Below are 16819 nucleotides of genomic sequence, written 5' to 3'. Positions count from 1 at the left end.
GATAATCTGGAAAACCCTGACACACCCTGTAGTTGTCACTTTTGGAAAAGACGAGCGTCCCTCCAATCATCGCCGGTGACGTGTTTTTCAGGCTCTGGAGACAGGAGCTCATGTCAGAAATGTCATTGTGAGTCGCGTTTGTTTCTGCGCCGGAGCCGTTCGTTCCCTTTGCATCCAAAGAATCTCAAAGGCGGATTATTTGTGTCGACAGGAGAGAGATTTGCTGCTACGATACCGACGTCGAGAATCTCTGAGGAGGAACAAAGCGTGAGGTCCTGCAAGGTGAGTCTGTTTGTTTGCGGCTGCTTGGTGTTGCGCAAGATGAAATGGCCTTTTTCTCGCTATCGTTCCTCTCGTCGATTCATCGTGAGGTGTCGCTTCAGTTTGTTCAGAGAGATGTTTGCTTCCGCGCCCGCAGGTCATCGAAACATTTTACGGCTACGACGAAGACGTGTTGGTGGACTCGGACGGATCGTCCTTGTCTTTTCACACCGACAGAACCCCCGACACGGAACCCGAAGAGGTAGCCCGCCATTTCTGCCAGCGTATTGGCACCAAACATTCCTCTTCAGCCTGGAATCGGACTCGTCTTTGCGTCGCGGGTGCTTTGTCGCCGGTCTGACTGATTCTGGTACTAGTGCTGTGTTGCATTGGTGTGTGCATGAAGAGGCGGAGCTTCGCTACCGCCAGCTGACGCAAGAATATCAAGCGCTGCAACGAGCCTACGCTCTGCTAGCCCAGACCAGCGAAGGGGACTACGACGCCGAGAAGGAGATCAAGGTGGCGCCCCTTCCCGCAACCCCCGGCCGGGTCGCAGCCTCCCCGTTCTCACCCAGCCTCGGGTGTTCTCTGGTCTGAAAGGAGGAGGAGGAGCCTCCCTCCTCCTCCTTTCAGACCAGAGAAAAGCTGATGGTAGAAATGGGTCACTATCAAAGCAGAGTAGCAGATCTGGAGTCAGCGCTGAAGCAACAAGGACAGGTAAGCTCATCAATGAGCACACCTTTTTCTCAGACAAAATAGCTACATTCTTCAGTCACTCATCCGTCTGGCATTACTGGACCAACCCCCCCCTTCTCACCCTAGCCGAGAAGGTAACGCGCACGTCCACGCACGCTCTCGCATTCTGCTTATGTGACAGCAGCCTTTCCTCAGTGGTTAGAATACATCAAAGTGACCAAGTCAGCACTTCAACAGAAGATGTTGGACATTGAAAGTGAGAAGGTAGACAGACACGCGACATCAGCCAAGGGGAACTCCGGCAATGTGCCCCAACAATTCTGACCTTGAGCTGTGCTAGGATATGTTCTGCAAGCAGAAGGGCTACCTGGATGAAGAGTTGGACTTCAGGAAGTGTTCCATGGACCAGGCTCATAAGGTAAGCCGCCCTCAAATCTCCCGCCGGACCACTGATGGACGAGGATTGCGGCCCAGAGGATCCTGGAGCTGGAGGCCATGTTGTACGAGGCGCTACCGCAGCGGGACTGCCCCGCCACGGACGGCGAAAAAGCCAGCCACGCTGGCGTGAATGACGTGCTGACGGCGGATCAGAGAGAAGAGCTTAGGAGCGCCGTGGACCAATGGAAGCGAGCCCTGATGTGCGAGTTGAGGGAGCGCGACGCTTGCATCCTCCAAGAGAGAATGGATCTGCTGCACAGCGCGCAACAGGTAAGGGCCCAAAGCCAGCCCGGCACTTACTTGCACGCTTACTGGCTTTTGAATGCCACTTTCCATTTGTCCGTCCTAGAGGAACAAAGAGCTGAAAGAATTCATCGAAGCTCAGAAGAGACAAATCAAACAATTGGAGGAGAAGTTTCTGTTTCTCTTTCTATTCTTCTCCTTGGCCTTCATTCTGTGGCCCTAACACCAGCTGGTGAGTGAGCTCCAGCGGCACCGCACTCGACACCTCCGATACACTGCCAGCCGGTCTCAGACGTTGGCAGACGCTCCGATGCCAACGTATACCCCCCGCCACGGTGACAGAGGCACCGCGTCACACCGGCGCTCATCCAATCAGAAGGCAGGAAAAGCAAATTCACATGCAGGGCACTTTTGAACCAGAAGAGAGCGCCACAAAAAACGGTTGTTGCCCCAAACGCGCACTAAAAAGGGTCAGAATAACAAGAGTCCCACTGGCCAGCCGGGGCCACCCGTCCAGCTGTTTCTTCAGGGGGGAAAAAAATTGGAGTCACCGGTGAGTACATTTTGCATTTAGCTCTGCTTTTCTGCTTCTGTCTTCAAGTGTGTGGCATCCTGCGATCAAAGATTCAGCCAACCCCAAAGCGGTTGACCTCAACGTCCCACCACCATGCCTACCAGAGCAGGTGACGTGATGCTTTGGACATCCTTCCGTCTCAGATGCCCAAAAGTACTCTTTGCCACATCTGCGGCAATACGGTGTCTTTTCAAAGGTGCAAATAAATCCAGCGTGGGCGGAACACGCACGTCTTCGGTTTTTCCCGCTTTGTTTGTGTGACAGCTGTTGTGAAAATTTTATACAAATAAAGTTGTATAGTACAGGTTTGGCCAAGCCGCAACTCCCGAACCGCATGCGGCTCTTTTATGTTCATATCAACATTTGTGTGTGTGTGGGGGGTTGTGCGTGTTGGCTTCACTTGAGTTCAATTTGGTATTTTGGTCAAAAGCGCATGTGGTGAAATTCCACAAAGTAGGATGGGCAAACACATTTCTTTAAACTATGAGTGTCAATTGGGCTCTCGAAATGGCAGGGAAAAGATGCACAGCAAAACGAAAATACGTAGATGAACACAGGACGTTTTAATCAGAGTGGGAAAGTTTCTATTTTTTGTTGAACGTGATGGCAAACCATTCTGCCTGATATGTCAGACCTCAGCGCATTTCAAAGATTCAAATCTTCAGCGCCATGCGCTTCAGCTCACTCCATGCTAACATTGATCAGGCGTCGAACCCGCAACATCATGCTTAAGAGGTGGCCATGCTAACCAGTGCGCCATTACGGCAACGCATAATAACTAAGTCTACTGATCAAAACAGCGGTTACTATATGACGTCACTACGTCGTGGTCACGTGACGCAGACAAGACGTCAATGGACGTGGGCAGAGTTAACTTGTTTAAAAGGGAGTGGGCAGAAGAAATATTTAATTTATTTAAATCTATTTTGAGTGCACACCATTATGCCAATGCATAACAACTGTAAATCTACTAAACAAAACAGCGGTTGCTATATGACATCTGCCACGTCGTGGTCACGTGACATACGTGACGTCGATGGGCGTAACTTTCGCCGGAATTCAAATCCGCGGGGAGAGTTAACTTGTTTAAAAGAGAGTGGGCAGAAGAATTATTTAATTTATTTAAATCTATTTGGTGTGTGCGCCATTATGTCAATGCATAACAACTGTAAGTCTACTAAACAAAACAGCGGTTGCTATATGACGTCTGCCACGTCGTGGTCACGTGACGCGGACGTGACGTCGACGCCTACTTTACATCCCACCGATCACAGGACCCCTCGGCTGCATAACCGTGCCCCCTTCCCAACCAATCGGATTTGCTATACGCGAAAACGACGCCAATGGAAAGAGCTTCCGCCCAAATTTAAATCCGTGGGCGTGGCTCGCAGCAGGAAGTAGGAAAATGGCGGCGATGTTGACAAAGACACAGCGGATGGTAACATACGACTAACAAGAGAAATATTTTTATTTTCTGCTTGCAACTGGACCGTCCAGAGCGTACACGGTAAGTACAACTCATCGTTTTTAAAAAGAAGTACTTTTGTTGCCCTGAAAAGCGAGTGAGCGTGGCGTTTGTGGGGGACGTCGAATTTCGACGATTCTTTCTGGTCAACGGTTGTAAATGATTGTGTTGATTAAAAAAGAAAACTTGATGTAACTCTACTTTTAACTGCCGTTTCAGATAGATTTGGAATTGCATCACATCCAATTTTGCCTAGAGCGTACACGGTAAGTAACACTCGTTGTGTTTAAGGAGATTTACGTTTGTAATAGCAGAAGTGTAGCCGCGTTGCGTTGTACGTGTGAATGTTGGTCCAGGCGAAATGTTAATGTTTAATTTCATTCCTTTAGGTTCCACGGTGTTTGTTGGCTGCAAGTTTTCCACTGCAAGAAGAGGCTCATATCATTGACCAGGAGCGAGCTACAATGGTGAGTAGCCATAACATTTATGTTAAACACTTCCTATTTCATGTCTAACAGTACTTGATTTAACAAATAACCATAAATAAATACAGTGTGGGCACTGAAGTTAACATATGTGATTATACTGCCTAATCTGTCACCGAGTAGATTGTTGCAAAGTAATATAAGATCCAAAGTTGTAATTCAGAATAGTTTTCAAAAGAAGGCCATTAGAATTATATACAAGTCTGATTACCCTGAACAAGCTATTAATTAAATCACAAATTCTTCAATTCAAAGATTTGGTAGATTATCAGACAAATAATGTCTAACAGTAATTGATTTAACACATCACGATAAGTAGATTGAGTGTGGGCACTCTCAAATTAACATATATGATTATACTGCCTAATCTGTTACAGAGTATGTTGTTGCCAAGTAATGTAGAATAGATCCAAAGTAGTAATCCAGAATAGTTTTGAAGAGGCCATTAGAATAATAAACAAATCTGATTACCTTGAACATAATAACAAGCTAAGTGTTTAATATGTCCTATGAAGTCGAAATTGGGCACCGTCATGTGGTGAAATTTGGAATTGCATCACATCCAATTTTGCCTGGGAACAAACAGATTAAATAAATCTTAGTTTTGAATAAGCCACTCCTTCTCAAACAAGTAAACTCTGCCCATTTCGCGCAGTAGATGTTCTGTTAATATCTAGTATTTATACAAAGTCATAATTTAAATTGCTTTCAACCTTCATTCATCGGTTCAACCAACATTACTCGCTCTTACTACCAACTTGTATTGATTTAACTAAGCGTTTAATACTTCCTATCAGGTCTCAAGGCAAGATTTGGCAAAATACAGTTTCAGCAAATCCAATTTTGCCAGGGAACAAAAATAGATTAAATAAACTAAATAAGTCTTCTTCCCAATAAATAAATCAGAAAAGTCTGTCTTGTAACCAGTCCTCTTCAAACAAGTAAAGTCTGCCCATTTTGTGCCGTAGATTTTGTGTCCATGCCTAGTATTTAAACAAAATCATAATTTAAACGACTTCTTGCCTTCATTCACTTTGGAAATTTGGAATTGCAGCAAATCGAATTTTGCCAGGGAACAAAAATAGATCAATTAAACTAAGTCTTCTTCCCATTAAATAAATTAAAAAAGTCTGTCTTGTAACCAGTCCTTTTCAAACAAGTAAAGTCTGCCCATTTTGTGCCGTTGATTTTGTGTTAATGCCTAGTATTTATACAAAATCATAATTTAAAGGACTTCATTCCTTCATTCACTTTGGAAATTTGGAATTGCAGCACATCAAATTTTGCCTGGGAAGAAAAGTAGATTAAATAAATTTAATAAGTCTTACTACTTCCCATTAAATAAATTAAATACGTCTTACTTGTTCCCACTCCTTTTCAAAACAGTAGTTTAAAACGAGGGCCCTTCACTCAACCTTTAACCCTATTTATTCACCTTCTAGGCTAAGTGTTAAAGGCTAAGTGTTAAAGGCTAAGTGTTAAAGGCTAAGTGTTAGAGGCTAAGTGCCAGAGGCTAGGCGCCAGAGGCGAGTTTTTGTGGGCTGAAGTTTTAGTGGGGTTAGTGTGAATACAATCCAAAAGAATACAACAGAATACAATACAATAGAATATAATACATAGATTAAATTCAATAGCTCTTACTACTTCCCATTAAATAAATTAAATACGTCTTACTTGTTCCCAATCCTTTTCAAAAAAGTAGTTTAAAACGAGGGCCCTTCACTCAACCTTTAACCTCAACCCCGCACGTCACATTGTGTTGTATCTGTGAATGTTGGTTGTGGCCAAATGATAGTTTTCTTTCATTCGTTTAGGTTCCACGGTGTTTGTTGGCTATGTTTTCCACTGTCAGAAGGATGAAAATACAAAGTACAACGCTTGGACGTGGGCGAAGACGTCACCGGTGAGTCCTTCCTTCCTATTTATTTACCTTCTAGATGCTAGAGGCTAAGTGTTAGAGGCTAAGTGTTAGAGGCTAAGTGTTAAAGGCAACACAATACGAACAACACAACACAATACGAACAACTCAACACAATATGAACAACACAATATGAACAACACAACACAATACGAACAACACAACACAATACGAACAACACAACACAATACGAACAACACAACACATTACGAACAACACAACACAATACGAACAACACAACGATACTGCACTGAACAACACGATACCGCACTGAGAAACACGATACCGCACTGAACAACACGATACCGCACTGAACAACACCATGCCGCACTGAACACCATGCCACACTGAACAACACCATCCCGCACTGAACAACACCATGCCGCACTAAACAACACCATGCCGCACTGAACAACACCATGCCGCACTGAACAACACCATGCCGCACTGAAAGACACCATGCCGCACTGAAAGACACCATGCCGCACTGAACGACACCATGCCGCACTGAAAGACACCATGCCGCACTGAAAGACACCATGCCGCACTGAACAACACCATCCTGCACTGAACAACACCATCCCGCACTGAACAACACCATGCCGCACTGAACAACATTATGCCGCACTGAACAACATTATGCCGCACTGAACATTATGCCGCACTGAACAACACCATGCCGCACTGAACAACACCATGCCGCACTGAACAACACCATGCCGCACTGAACAACACCATGCCGCACTGAACAACACCATGCCGCACTGAACAACACCATGCCGCACTGAACAACACCATGCCGCACTGAACAACATTATGCCGCACTGAACAACACCATGCCGCACTGAACAACACCATCCTGCACTGAACAACACCATTCCGCATTGAACACCATGCCGCACTGAACAACACCATCCCGCACTGAACAACACCATCCCGCACTGAACAACATTATGCCGCACTGAACAACATTATGCCGCACTGAACAACACCATGCCGCACTGATCAACACCATGCCGCACTGAACAACACCATGCCGCACTGAACAACATTATAACGCACTGAACAACACCATCCCGCACTGAACAACACCATGCCGCACTAAACAACATTATGCCGCACTGAACAACATTATGCCGAAATGAACAACACCATGCCGCACTGAACAACACCATGCCGCACTGAACAACACCATGCCGCACTGAACAACACCATGCCGCACTGAACAACACGATCCCGCATTGAACACCATCCCGCACTGAACAACACCATGCCGCACTGAACAACACCATGCCGCACTGAACAACACCATGCCGCACTGAACAACACCATGCCGCACTGAACAACACCATGCCGCACTGAACAACACCATGCCGCACTGAACAACACCATTCCGCACTGAACAACACCATGCCGCACTGAACAACATTATGCTGCACTGAACAACACCATGCCGCACTGAACAACAACATGCCGCACTGAAAAACATTATGCCGCACTGAACAACACCATGCCGCACTGAACAACACCATCCTGAACTGAACAACACCATGCCGCATTGAACAACACCATGCCGCACTGAACAACACCATCCTGCACTGAACAACACCATCCCGCACTGAACAACACCATGCCGCACTGAACAACACCATGCCGCACTGAACAACACCATTCCGCAATGAACAACACCATCCCGCACTGAACAACATTATGCCGCACTGAACAACATTATGCCGCACTGAACAACATTATGCCGCACTGAACAACATTATGCCGCACTGAACAACATTATGCCGCAGTGAACAACACCATGCCGCACTGAACAACACCATGCCGCACTGAACAACACCATGCCGCACTGAACAACACCATGCCGCACTGAACAACACGATCCCGCATTGAACAACACCATGCCGCACTGAACAACACCATCCTGCACTGAACAACACCATCCCGCACTGAACAACACCATGCCGCACTGAACAACATTATGGCGCACTGAACAACATTATGCCGCACTGAACAACACCATGCCGCACTGAACAACACCATGCCGCACTGAACAACACCATGCCGCACTGAACAACACCATCCCGCACTGAACAACACCATGCCGCACTGAGCAACACCATGCCGCACTGAACAACACCATCCCGCACTGAACAACACCATGCCGCACTGAACAACACCATTCCGCACTGAACAACACCATGCCGCACTGAACAACATTACGCTGCACTGAACAACACCATGCCGCACTGAACAACACCATGCCGCACTGAACAACACCATGCCGCATTGAACAACACCATGCCGCATTGAACAACACCATGCCGCACTGAACAACACCATCCTGCACTGAACAACACCATGCCGCATTGAACAACACCATGCCGCACTGAACAACACCATCCTGCACTGAACAACACCATCCCGCACTGAACAACACCATCCCGCATTGAACAACACCATCCTGCACTGAACAACACCATGCCGCACTGAACAACACCATGCCGCACTGAACAACACCATGCCGCACTGAACAACACCATTCCGCACTGAACAACACCATGCCGCACTGAACAACACCATCCTGCACTGAACAACACCATCCCGCACTGAACAACACCATGCCGCATTGAACAACACCATCCTGCACTGAACAACACCATCCTGCACTGAACAACACCATGCCGCACTGAACAACACCATGCCGCACTGAACAACACCATGCCGCACTGAACAACACCATGCCGCACTGAACAACATTATGCCGCACTGAACAACATTATGTCGCACTGAACAACACCATGCCGCACTGAACAACACCATGCTGCACTGAACAACATTATGCCGCACTGAAAAACACCATGCCGCACTGAACAACACCATCCCGCACTGAACAACACCATGCCGCATTGAACAACACCATGCCGCACTGAACAACACCATGCTGCACTGAACAACACCATGCTGCACTGAACAACACGATCCTGCATTGAACAACACCATGCCGCACTGAACAACACCATCCTGCACTGAACAACACCATCCTGCACTGAACAACACCACCCCGTACTGAACAACACGATCCCGCATTGAACAACACCATCCCACACTGAACAACACCATGCCGCACTGAACAACACCATTCCGCACTGAACAACACCATGCCGCACTGAACAACACCATGCCGCACTGAACAACACCATGCCGCACTGAACAACACCATGCCGCACTGAACAACACCATGCCGCATTGAACAACACCATGCCGCACTGAACAACACCATCCTGCACTGAACAACACCATCCCGCACTGAACAACACCATGCCGCATTGAACAACACCATGCCGCACTGAACAACACCATCCTGCACTGAACAACACCATCCCGCACTGAACAACACCATGCCGCACTGAACAACATTATGGCCTACTGAACAACATTATGCCGCACTGAACAACACCATGCCGCACTGAACAACACCATGCCGCACTGAACAACACCATGCCGCACTGAACAACATTATGCCACACTGAACAACATTATGCCGCACTGAACAACACCATGCCGCACTGAACAACACCATGCCGCACTGAACAACACCATGCCGCACTGAACAACACGACGTCGCACTGAACAACACGACGCCGCACAGAACAACACGACGCCGCACAGAATAACACAATACCGCACAGAACAACACAATACCGCACAAACAGTTTTAGATAATATTACGTCGCAGTCATGTGACGCGGACATGACGTCAATAGGCGGAACTCACGGCAAAATTATAATCCGTGGGCGTGGCTTGCAACAGGAAGTAGGAAAGCGGCAATTCTGGCAAACAAGACACAGCGGTTAGTAACACGATGACTTACAAGGCAAATATTTTTGTTTTCAGCTTGCAACTTGACCGTCTAGAGCGTACAAGGTAATTACAACTGTTTTTTTTTAGCCCTGAAAAGCAAGGGAGTGTGGCGTTTGGGAGGAATGTCGAACTCGGCGTCTGCTTCCAGCCACAGACGCCAAATTTCGACGATTATTTCGACTGGTCAACGGTTGTAAATTATTGCGTTGACTAAAAACTTTATTTAACTCTACTCTTAACTTTGCCGTTTCAGATATGCGGGTATTACACCGCGGAAATGACGTCAATAGGCTGAACTCTCGCCAAAATTCAAATCTGTGGGCGCAATGGCCTTGAGCGAGACACCGGATACAAACACGACGATTATCAACAGAAATATCTTTATTTTCTGCTTGCAAGTGGACCGTCTAGAGCGTACACGGTAAGTACAACTCATTGTGTTTAAAAAGATTTACGTTTGTGTAGTTTGCGTTGCGTTGTATCTGTGAATGTTGGTTTAGGCTAAATGTTAATGTTTAATTTCATTCCTTTAGGTTCCACGGTGTTTGTTGGCTGTATGTTTTCCACTGCAAGAAGAGGCTCGTATCATTGACCAGCAGGAGCTACAATGGTGAGTACCCCTTTCGTCTTCCATTTATGTTAAACACTTCCTATTTCATGTCTAACAGTACTCGATTTAACAAATAACCATAAATAAATACAGTGTGGGCAGTCACGTTAACATATGTGATTATCCTGCCTAATATGTTTATCACAAATATGTCACTAATCACTAATATGTTTATTTGTTTATCACAACACCTTTGGACCTTCAGCAATCGATTATTTCCCTTCATCTACATAGAGACAGAACGATGGTGTCTTAAACATCTCATTCATTTCACCAAATAACTTCACGCAGGTGGATAACGGCCGTCTCGGTCACGCTATGTTGCGTGATGCAGTTTTGAAGAACCAAATGCATTTATTCAATGAATAAGTCAAGCTAGTTCTATGTTTATGATGTTGTAAGTTACGGTACCGATTGAAGTTGAGTTCGAAGCCAGTGGAAAACAGCGCTGCGTTTGTGCTCTCCAGGTACAAATGTTGTGATCTCTGACTGACGACCGGGCGAGACTCGAGTAAGAGATGTCCAAACGAGCTCCGGCAGGGCGGGCCAAGGCGGAGCGAACGGACGCCCTTCAGGCCGCCAATGACGAGCTGAGAACCAAACTGATGGACGTCCAGTTAGAACTTCAGCAGGAGAAGAACAAGGTGAAAACCTCAACAGACAGACACTGCCTGCCTCCCTGCCTGCCTCCCTGCCTGCCTCCCTGCCTGCCTCCCTCCCTCCCAGTTTTCCCGATGTAGATTAGACATGCGTGTGCCATGACTGTGTCAGCCTACATCAACAAATGCACCGAGGACGTCAGCACCACTAAGAATATCATCACCCGGGGCAACCAACGACCCTGGATGACTGAGGAGGTACGTCAAACGCTACGAGCGCGGAACTCTGCCTTCAAGTCTGGCGACAAGGAGACACTGAGGACAGCGAGAGCCAACTTGAACCGTGCCATCAGGATAGCGAAGCGAGACCGCAGTCGAAAATTTCAGGATCGTTTCCACGACGTCAAAAACATCAGGAGTATGTGGCAAGGCATACGGGCGATTACAGACGACAACTCACCCTCCCCCCCCCGGTGGGTGTAGTTGATGCTGACTTTCTAAATGGTCTAAATAACTTCTTTGGGAGGTTCGAGGCACTAAACGGCACTCCAGCAGTTAAAACTGTCCCCCATCAGGAAGAGGAGGTACTCTGCCTTGACTCCGCCGATGTGTTGAAGACCCTGAGGAGAGTCAACCCCTGTAAGGCCCCTGGCCCGGACAACATTCCTGGGCGTGTGTTCAGGGAATGTGCAAGTCATCTGGCTGGGGTCATCACAGACATTTTTAACACCTCGCTGGGCCAAGCCACAGTGCCGGCGTGCTTTAAGACTGCCTCCATCATTCCGGTGCCGAAGAAACCTCAAATCACCTCATTTAATGATTACCGGCCTGTTGCACTGACTCCGGTTATGATGAAGTGCTTCGAAAGGCTGCTTAAAGGTCACATCGTTTCCAGACTCCCCCTATTATTTGACCCGTTCCAGTTTGCCGACCGGCAAAACCGCTCCACTCAGGAAGCCATCTCCTCCGTTCTTCACCTGAGCCTGGCTCACCTGGAGGAGAAGAACACCCATGTGCGGAGGCTGTTCCTGGACTTCAGCTCAGCGTTTAACACCATCATCCCACAGCATCTGGTAGGAAAATTGGAACACCTGGGCTTCAACACCCCCCTTCGCAACTGGCTGCTAGACTTCCTCACCAACAGACCTCAGTCAGTCCGGGTCGGACAGAACACCTCTGATGTCATCACCCTCAGCACAGGCTCCCTTCAGGGCTGCGTCCTGAGCCCCCTGCTGTGCACCCTGATGACACACGACTGCGTCCTCAGGTTCACCACCAATCACATCGTGAAGTCAGCAGACGACACAACGGTGGTGGGGCTCATCAGAGACAACAACGACCTGGACTACAGAGAGGAGGTGGAGCAGCTGGTGGGCTGGTGCAGAGAAAACAGCCTGATCCTGAATGAGGAGAAGATGAAGGAGATCATCGTCGACTTCAGGAAAAAACAGCCTCACCACGCTCCACTGATCATCAACAGCTCAGCTGTGGAGGTGGTCAGCAGCACCAAATTCCTGGGGGTCCACATCACAGAAGACCTCACCTGGACTATGAACACTACGGCACTGGTCAAGAGGGCACAGAAGCGCTTGTACTTCCTGCGGAGGATGAGGAGAGCCCACCTGGCCCCACCCATCATGAGGACGTTCTACAGGAGCACCATAGAGAGCATTCTGACAAGCTGTCTCTCTGTGTGGTGTGGAGGCTGCACCGCCTCCGATTGGAAGAACGTGAGGAGAGTGGTGAGGACAGCAGAGAGGATCATAGGGGCTCCTCTTCCCTCCATTCAGGACATTTCATCTCAGCGCTGCATGTCCCGTGCCCGTAACATCATCAATGACCCATCACACCCCCACCATGGACTGTTCTCCCTGCTGCCCTCTGGGAAGAGGTTTGCAGCATCCGCTGCAGGTCCACCAGGTTCTGCAACAGCTTTTTCCCTGCTGTCATCAGACTGTTGAACACTAGAACTGTTGAGCTCTAAACTGAACTCTGCATCACACATTCACAGAACTGTACTTTATGACACTACGGACCTCTATCTTGCACTATCTCGCACTACCAACTTTACTGAACTTGTATAAACCCTTTAAATAGAAGTTTAATACATGGTTTAGCATTCCTCTGCACACTCTTGAATACTGTTTTGCCTACTTGCACTATTGCATAATTATCACTGCTGCACTTTATACTTATTTTTAATATATATATATATATATATTTTTTCATAGGATATGTTACTTCTATTCAACTGCAATATCACTACTTTGTTGTAAGACGTATGCAACGGAATTTCGTTTTGTATGCACCATGTGCAGACAAGATGACAATAAAGTTTGTCTAAGTCTAAGTCATGTCAGGTCAGCTGTCTGGAGAGAGAGAGAAGTCAGGACCTGCGGGCGGAGCACCACCGTGCCACCGCCGCCATGACGGAACTCAAAAGCAAACTCCATGAGGAGAAGCAGAAAGAGTTAGCCATTACCAGGGAGACATTACTGCGGCAGCATGAAATGGAGCTGATGAGAGTGATCAAAATCAAAGATGGAGAGATCCAGCGACTGAATGCCTTGGTCCTCAGCCTGAGGGACGGCTCCATGGACAAGGTGATCCGCTCTATCCGTGTCTGACTATCCGCACGCCACGTCGGGCTTCGATGCGGCCGCTACCGTATTGTGTAGCTTGTCCCCAGTAAGCGTCGCGGCGCTCCGTTGCGGTCTCAACGGCCCGGTGTGGCGCAATGTCTGCTCAGGTGAGGAGGGGGGGCGCTTTGCTGGCGGAGGTGGAGGAGACGCGGCGGTGTCGGGAGACCGAGCGGTGTCGCCTCCACCAGGAGCGCGGAAGAAGCCCTGGCAGCGGCCCAGCAGGCCTGGCAGTCCCGAGCGGCCGAGCTCCGATCGGCTCATCACCAGCATCGGGAGGAGATGAGCCGAACCAAGAGAGACTGCGAGAGGGAGATCCGCCGACTGGTAGGACTGATCAGATGCGCGGTGCGTGGCTATGTTCCCAATTTCGTTGTATACCTGCAGTGCAATGACACCTAAGGCATTCTATTCTATTCTATTTCACAAGAAGAAAATGTCCGGTTGCTCGCTTCGCTTTTGTCACAGCAAAGGTGTTCTAGTCGATTCAAGAAAAAAATTGGCCGGTTGCTCTCTTTGTTTTTGTCACAATTCTGGCAAATGAGTTTGCCCGCCTGCCTGAGCGCTCCCCGTTTGTACATCCAGACGGATGAGATCAAGCTGAAAGACAGAGCGGTTAGTGTTTTGGATGAAGCCCTGGGGCCGGCCACGTCCACCGCCTTCAGCTGCAGACTCAGGCTGCCGAGCAGCAGATCGCTGCCCTGAGGAATTCCCAAAGGGCGGGCCTAAACTACCCTGGAAGTGGGGTCAACGCCGCTACTAGCAATCCTCTTCATTGCGTAAGCCACCTCATCACACACTTGCAGTACGCATGACTTAGTTCGTTGCTGGAGGAAGGTAGCACAAAAACAGTTTTGAACTTTGAACGAGTGCTTGTGTGTGTGTGTTGCGGGGCGTTTTCAGTCTCAGGAGGATCGGGACACGCGACGGTTTCATCTGAAAATCGCTGAGCTCAGCGCAGTCATCAGGAAACTGGAGGATCGAAACGCCCTGCTTTCTGAAGAGCGCAATGAACTGGTAATTTATTGACGGCACGCTTGAAGGTTTGCGCTACGTTTGATGCGCGCCATCCAGCGAGGCACCCATTGCGCTTGCTTATTAGTTGAGCGGCGCGGCGAGTCGGTTGCCTGGTAGATGTCTTTTATTGGGAGCCAAAGCCACGATTCCGTTCAAACCGATGCAAAAGGAATGGATACGTTCTGGCCCGCGTGTTGTGCGTCTTTCACATCCCGCACTTCATGCTTGCAGCTAAAGCGACTGAGAGAAACAGAAAGCCAGTTTCTGCCACTCCTGTACAAAAACAAACGCCTGAGCAGGAAGAATGAAGAACTCTCGCTGGTGCTGTGTCGCCTTGAAAACAAAGTGCGCTTTGTCACCCAGGAGAACGAGGAGATGGCAAGCTTGGTAAGTCGACGCGGACAACGGCGGCGTGCCAACAGAGTCCACTGCATTTGTGTTCCACAGAGAAGGCCTAGTTCGCTCAATGACCTGGACCGCGGTTGCGGCCAGCAGGACGGTGAAATGGAGTTCCTTCAAGTTGTGGAGCAGCGGCACATCATCGACGACTTGTCCAAGGTCTTCAGGCAGGCGACTCGGTGCACGTACGGCAGCGCCGCGCTCGCTCGCTGTCGCCAGGAAACCTTTTCCGTCCAAAGCTTGGCCGGCGGCCGCCATCCAAAAAATTGGCCCCTTAAATTCCGACCTTTCAAGCAGGAGCATTGTGCGCACGCGTTTGAACACGCTTTAGACTTGTTTTGCCGTTTTCAGCAGCTCAAAGCTCCCGTTTTGTCAGCGCCTTTGCCACTCGCTGTGCGCTGAAAACGACGGACTTGCCCGGCTGCTCAGCCCGTCAACCATGAGCCGCGAGCGCGACGTCATTGTCCGTAGGCAGGTAGTGGCAAAATGCACCCTGTTAGAGTTGCGCTCGCTCCAACTTATTTTGCAAGAACCACACGGGAGACAAGTAAGTTCTTTTGGACACCTGCAGGTGGAGAGTCCATCCGTTGTACGAATGAAGTCTGACTCTCGGCTCCTGCACGAGCATTTTAATTAAGAGAAACAGGGTGGGTGTAAGAGTGGATTGAATAGAGGAAGCCCTTGACCTCTAGTCAAAACATAGCAAGGGGTGTTTTACGACTTTGTGTAGGAAGGGATAAGCGATAGGGATAAATAAGGGATAAATAATATTATTTATTACAGGTCGCAGTCAAAGTCAAAGCAACACAATGATACGATAAAGATAATCTGGAAAACCCTGACACACCCTGTAGTTGTCACTTTTGGAAAAGACGAGCGTCCCTCCAATCATCGCCGGTGACGTGTTTTTCAGGCTCTGGAGACAGGAGCTCATGTCAGAAATGTCATTGTGAGTCGCGTTTGTTTCTGCGCCGGAGCCGTTCGTTCCCTTTGCATCCAAAGAATCTCAAAGGCGGATTATTTGTGTCGACAGGAGAGAGATTTGCTGCTACGATACCGACGTCGAGAATCTCTGAGGAGGAACAAAGCGTGAGGTCCTGCAAGGTGAGTCTGTTTGTTTGCGGCTGCTTGGTGTTGCGCAAGATAAAATGGCCTTTTTCTCGCTATCGTTCCTCTCGTCGATTCATCGTGAGGTGTCGCTTCAGTTTGTTCAGAGAGATGTTTGCTTCCGCGCCCGCAGGTCATCGAAACATTTTACGGCTACGACGAAGACGTGTTGGTGGACTCGGACGGATCGTCCTTGTCTTTTCACACCGACAGAACCCCCGACACGGAACCCGAAGAGGTAGCCCGCCATTTCTGCCAGCGTATTGGCACCAAACATTCCTCTTCAGCCTGGAATCGGACTCGTCTTTGCGTCGCGGGTGCTTTGTCGCCGGTCTGACTGATTCTGGTACTAGTGCTGTGTTGCATTGGTGTGTGCATGAAGAGGCGGAGCTTCGCTACCGCCAGCTGACGCAAGAATATCAAGCGCTGCAACGAGCCTACGCTCTGCTAGCCCAGACCAGCGAAGGGGACTACGACGCCGAGAAGGAGATCAA

The 16819-nt window shown here is 48.6% G+C and overlaps 1 protein-coding gene across 1 annotated transcript; it reads left to right on the top strand.

The window, feature by feature from the left end:
• Positions 1 to 1329: 1329 nt before the first annotated feature.
• On the top strand, positions 1330 to 1870 carry LOC125971702 (janus kinase and microtubule-interacting protein 3-like). Its single transcript, XM_049724659.2, has 3 exons — positions 1330 to 1375; positions 1432 to 1665; positions 1745 to 1870. The coding sequence occupies exons 1-3, from the start codon at positions 1358 to 1360 to the stop codon at positions 1859 to 1861; spliced, it is 369 nt and encodes a 122-aa protein (XP_049580616.2). The 5' UTR covers positions 1330 to 1357; the 3' UTR covers positions 1862 to 1870.
• Positions 1871 to 16819: the final 14949 nt, after the last annotated feature.

Source organism: Syngnathus scovelli, unplaced genomic scaffold, assembly GCF_024217435.2.
Source record: "Syngnathus scovelli strain Florida unplaced genomic scaffold, RoL_Ssco_1.2 HiC_scaffold_65, whole genome shotgun sequence".
Taxonomy (NCBI): Eukaryota; Metazoa; Chordata; class Actinopteri; order Syngnathiformes; family Syngnathidae; genus Syngnathus; species Syngnathus scovelli.
The sequence above is the reverse complement of the archived record's forward strand: the minus strand, read 5'-3'. Positions and strand labels throughout refer to the sequence as shown.